The following is a 5,639-nucleotide window of genomic DNA, read 5'->3' on the forward strand; positions in this document are numbered from 1 at the left end:
AAAGAAAGAAAGAAAGAAAGAAAGAAAGAAAGAAAGAAAGAAAGAAAGAAAGAAAAGAAAATTTTAAAAAAGAGTAAGGGTTGGGAAGATAGCTCAGCAGCATAAGTGCCTGCCTGGGAAGCACCAAGTCCTGAGTTTCATCCTCTGTACAAAGAAAAAAAAAAGGGACGAGCTATCCTTACATCAGATAAAAACAGACTTTAGATCAAAAAGTATTAAAAGAGAGATAGAGGTCCTTATGTAATAATGAAAGGATTGACCAAGATGATATAACAATCATACATATATATTCACCTACCACCAGACCACCCAAATATATAAAGTAAATATTATTAGAGTTCAGGGAACACATAGTCCCCAATACAATAATATTTTAAGGGGGCTGGGGAGATGGCTCGGTAGAATAAGTGCTTGCCTGGCAAGCACAAGGGCCTGAGTTCAATCCCCAGTTCCACACACACACAAAAAAAAAAAAAAATTAATAATAATAATATTTTAGGACTTCAAACCCCCACTTCCATCAGAAGACAGATCGTCCAAACATAAAATCAACCAAAAAATCTTATTTCAGCTGATACCAAGTAGACCTAATGCTTTGTGTTTGCAAACCATTTCATCCAACAGCTACAGAAATACACATTTTTCTTAATCAATACATGGGGTAGTCTCGAAGACAGATTATGTGTTATGCCACAAAACAAGTCTCAACAAATTCTAAAAGTTGAATCATATCTTATTTTTTCCCTGGACACATGGAATAAAATTAGAAATCAACAACATGAAGAACAGTGGAAATCAGACCCGTACAGAATTTGAAATTTAACGACGTTCTCCTGGATGACCGATGCATCCATCAAGAAATCATGAGGGAAATTCAAAAATGTCATGAGACAAATGAAAATAGCAGCGCAGCACACCAAAATTTATGGGATGTGGCAAAACAGTACTAAGAAGTTTATAGCAACAAATATCTACATTAAAAAAAATCAAATATACAATCTAATATTGCAGCTCTAGAAACTAGAAAAGCAGAAACAAACCAAATCTAAATTTGGATCAGTTTTTATGTCTTTATCTCATAATCTGAGTAACTACTTTAAAGATAACAATACTCAATATTTTAACTATTATTAATGTATTGTTTTAAAATTCTGTATTATTTTTTCTCTTTAAAACCAAAAAATTTTACATAAGTGCAAAAATATAGTAAATGCTCAAAAATTCTTTGTTGTATAAATAAAACCTGATCTTCCTCTTCTTACTGCTATTCATTTCTTGAGAAATTATTCCAATATATAATTTAAACTATTCCTTACTATAAGTTGAAACAGAATTCTATGTCAATGAGTCAGTGTGCAAGCTCAAGACCACCAGAAGTCTGCCTCGTATCTTAGGATGACAAATGTTTGATTTAAGGTTCCACAAGCTATTGTACTTTGGTGTCCAGAACATTTAGTCAAATTAATCGCATGGGATAGCATGATGTTTATACACCCCATGGTCTGAAGTTAAATTCCGACTCTTGACTGGTCTGTTTTCTTTTAAATATGCGGATTTCTGTTTATTAGTGGTAATTATCAGTCTGGTTTTTTGTTCTTCTTCAATAGGATATTGAAGAGACAATGAACACTGCTTTAAATGAACTCCGAGAACTGGAGAGGCAGAGTACAGCGAAGCACGCACCCGATGTGGTTCTGGATACCTTGGAACAAGTGAAAAACTCTCCGACGCCAGCCACCTCGACAGAATCTCTCAGCCCTTTGCACAGTGTAGCCCTCAGGAGCTCTGAGCCTCAGATCCGGCGCAGCACTAGCTCCTCCAGTGACACAATGAGTACTTTTAAGCCTATGGTGGCACCCAGGATGGGCGTGCAGCTGAAGCCCCCCGCCCTTAGGCCAAAACCTGCTGTTCTTCCAAAAACAAACCCTACTGTAGGACCTGCCCCACCTTCCCAGGGTGCAGCAGACAAATCTTGCACGATGTAAATACCAGCTGAGCAAGGTCATAAGGGGAAGTGGTTTGAAAAAAGAAAATGGACTAGTGACAAAAGTCAATGATCCATAACTTTCCTTAGTTTTGTGCTTATAACTGGAGATCTTCTGGCTTTTCTATGTTGTCGAATGTAATGTCTCAGACTAGCTAAATTAACACGGGCATTTGTATTTTGTAATTTTTCTAAGTAACTGGACATATGTCATTTTAAAGACAATAGAAACACTTAGACTTACTTGAAAATCCAATGCTGCACCACTTGTAATGAAGGCAACACTGCTCCGTTTCGCACAGTGCTTCAGATTTAGCATAGCCCAGATGAGTCAGAAATGTCTTTGATTGAAAAGCAGTAGGATCTGCTTTCCATGTCTTACTGGAGTGTAACCAGTGTTAGAGGGGCACTTGGGGTCATCAAAAGGTGATCAGGGCATTATTGATAATGACTGTAGGCAACTCTGATTCCATCCAGAGTGGGAGTCCAGCTTCTGCTAAAGACTTGCATTTACCAAAGTAGGACATTCATCCCATGAACTGAGTGGACTGAACGATCGCCTCTTCTGTAGCAGTCACCCCTGGGGCCAGGTTAGAACCCTGGTGTTGCTTAAGTCGAACTAACAAGAGAAAAATATCATCTCCAAAGTTATTCCATGCACTACCATAATCAGGCCCTGGAGGATTACAAGCCCACCCTCTGCATTTCCGAAGCACTAGGACAGTCTGAAGACTTTCTGGGGCCCGGAATACAGTTCAGCGGCAGAATGCCTGCCTGGCAAGTGCAAGGTCCTGTGTTCGATTCCCAGTACAAACAAACAAAAAAACGTTCTGGTTACACCACAAACTTCTGCAAAGATCTGTTGTTCTAACTGCCTAGAAAATACTTCCATCGCCCAGAAATCCCTATTTTCCTCTGTGGAAAAAGAATGAATCCTTGATCCAGTCAGCATTCTCTGACTAAATTACCATGGTTCCCTTAAATGTACCACAAAGGTCTGATGATCCTAATTTTGAAATCTTACTTCCCCACTCCATTTCTCCTTTTGTGCCAACCCTCAACTGGCTATGGTACTTGAGTAAAAGCCATAATGGACCATCGTAGGAAGATTACCTCAGGGGCCCTTCCAATTTTGTACTTTGGAACCATGACTTTTCCTTGATTGTTTCACTTTGTGGCCTGTGGTCTCTATATGACTTACATAGGCAGTCAAGCTCAGTTAGAGAGCCTCTTTCTCTGTTATCCATGCTCATAGACAATTATTCTTTAGCTGATACTTTTGCTGTGTTTCTTTGCTATCTTAAAGAGTTGTTTTTGTTTTATTAGGGGGGCTGGGTGGTGCTGGGGATTCTAGGCACACACCCCACCCCTGAGCTATTCTCCTGGTCCCACAAAATTGCTTTGAATGCATTTACTTTTAGTAAGGTATAAATAACCACTGTCCTGCCAGTGGCAGTCAGTAACATCTGTAGACCTATAACCTTTTTATCTATGTTACCATTGAACTTATGAATGAAGGAATATGGATTCCTCAAAGCAAACTCCCTTGAACCACTGTTGGATCTGTCTGTATTTAGTTCTAAGCTGGAAGCCAACTGCAAGCCCCCCTAAGAATTGCACAGTATGGACTTTGCTCCATCAGTCCCTTGGTACGTGCATCATGCTGAAACAGATTAAGAGCTGTACTGAAAGCAAAATCATGACTTTTGTCTTTACCTCGGTTTCCCAGCCTAACCATTCTACTGCCAAATGGGGTTAAATTAATGAACTATGACCTTCCAAAGTCACCCTTGCTTGCCAGTGGCCCAATTTCAGAAGTGGACTGAACAGTGTTGTTGCCCCCACCTGTTTCTAGCTACACACACCCCCATGTATTTCTAAACATGGTAAAGTTTTAAACTTCATTTTCAGAACTGTTCTTTTTGGACATTTTTAAGAAGAGGCCCAACTCAGCATCTGTTCAACGCCTGATCATTTCTTTTGAGTTCAGGAGTCGTTTTGACCTTTAGACACCGTGGAGACCCACGCAGGACTGAGTTTTGAGTTAGCAGTAGCCCTCATAAATTGTCCTCCCCAAATTCTCCAAGAAAATTAAATTTTCCTAATCCCCAGTTCTTTAAAATAATAAGAGTTCTTAAAACCTTTTATCTTCTTTGATGGAAAAGTAAGATGTTCACAGAGGTCAGGGGAAAGGCAGAGGTGTTTCAAATCTATTTTTAAATGCTCTTTACAAGCTTTCACTTTCCCTCTTCAGGTCTTACTGCTGCAAACTGTTTCTTCAGATAGCTCCCTGGTAATCCTCCCCAGGGTATCCTCATTTTTGGTGTTCCCGCCTGTTATAGATCACTGATTGCCTTTCTAGCCCCCCAGAAAACCTTGGATGAGGGAGGACACTGCTGCCGACCCTCAGAAGCTCCACCTTCTTTCAGGAAACGGCTAATATTCTCCCCTCCTGTCCATTTTTTCACTCCTATTTGTGTTCCAAATTTTACCCCCTCATCCCCAAGTGAAGAGGATGACCTCTGATTAAGGACTGAGCAAGGACTTGCCTATCCTTATTTAGTAAAAAATATTCAGATTCCTGGGCTAAGACTAGGTAGCCTCCTCATGAAGGATCCAAGGGAACCTCCGTGAAGCGCGGCAGCAGCTGAGGAGGTTCACCTGGCACACGGCCCTCTTTGGGACCACAGGTGCAGCACTGGAGGACACGCAGAACAAGGAGAAAACAAGGAGTCTTGGAATGGTACATCCTCGTTTCAAGGATCTTCGCAGCTTTCATGTGCAGTTTGAGGAGAATGTCATTCCGAAGATGGGTAAATTATGATTCTACAAAGATTGTCTGACTTCACCTACACAAGAATCCATATTCACAGCTGATGTAATTGTGTGTTCACGTCCCACAGAACTCACCAAAGTAGTTTTATCCAGCAGCCTTTTGGCGTGGGTTGGGGCTTTGGAGGGTGGGTTGTTAGGATAGAAAAGACAAGTACCTAGTTTACATTTTCTGATGAATGTTATAAAAACTATTTTCAGTCTGTTAAGTGAACTTTGTAGAGCTCCACAATCTTGTTCACATTCAACGTCACCACCATTGTTCAGCAGTTTTATGTCTTCGCACAGAGTAATCTGCGTTCAGTGCCCCTTGGCCCATCTGTAGCATACACTGCAGCAGGGTCCCTCTTAATCTACCATTGTGGTGATAGCCATGGTATAAGGCTCCAAGAATCAAGTGACATCCTTTAATAGTTTCTATCAGTGTACTTTAGCCATTCCCAAAATGTGTTTACAACTTACTTAAAATAAAAAAGGGGATGAATTGGTAGTGGTATCCTTAGCATTTAGAAATAGTATCTCTCAAGTCAACAAGTGAAGAAACTATAATCTGTCAATTTTTATGCCTCTGAAATCCAAAATTAGGTGATCTCTGGGTCTGTAAAGGGGGTTGGAAGACTGTAAATCTGCGTCAGTACCCGTCGTCTCCTGACCACAGCTGTTAGAGGCCAGAAACGCAGGAAGCGCGTGTGGGACTCAGTCTTGCTTTCAGTTGTCCGCCGCAGGTACCCTGGGACACAGGGCAGCTTAGAACTGAAGGCTCCGTCCGCGTGCAGAGCCCTGCTCCAGACCACCCTTGAGCCAGGACCTCGACCTCCAGCTG

At 41.0% G+C, this 5,639-nt stretch overlaps 1 protein-coding gene across 2 annotated transcripts in view; it reads left to right on the forward strand.

Moving 5' to 3' along the window:
- The window catches only part of Srgap1 (SLIT-ROBO Rho GTPase activating protein 1), a 346,632-nt gene extending 341,002 nt beyond the window's left edge, over positions 1-5,630 (forward strand). For both annotated transcript variants that reach the window (XM_004632122.3, XM_004632123.3), the window contains exon 22: positions 1,608-5,630. In XM_004632122.3, the coding sequence (XP_004632179.1) occupies positions 1,608-1,985 (378 nt within the window). In that variant the 3' untranslated portion in view covers positions 1,986-5,630. The remainder of the gene's footprint in view (positions 1-1,607) is intronic.
- The last annotated feature ends 9 nt before the right edge of the window (positions 5,631-5,639 follow it).

The sequence above is a fragment of the Octodon degus genome, unplaced genomic scaffold, assembly GCF_000260255.1.
Source record: "Octodon degus isolate 3935 unplaced genomic scaffold, OctDeg1.0 scaffold00047, whole genome shotgun sequence".
NCBI lineage: Eukaryota > Metazoa > Chordata > Mammalia > Rodentia > Octodontidae > Octodon > Octodon degus.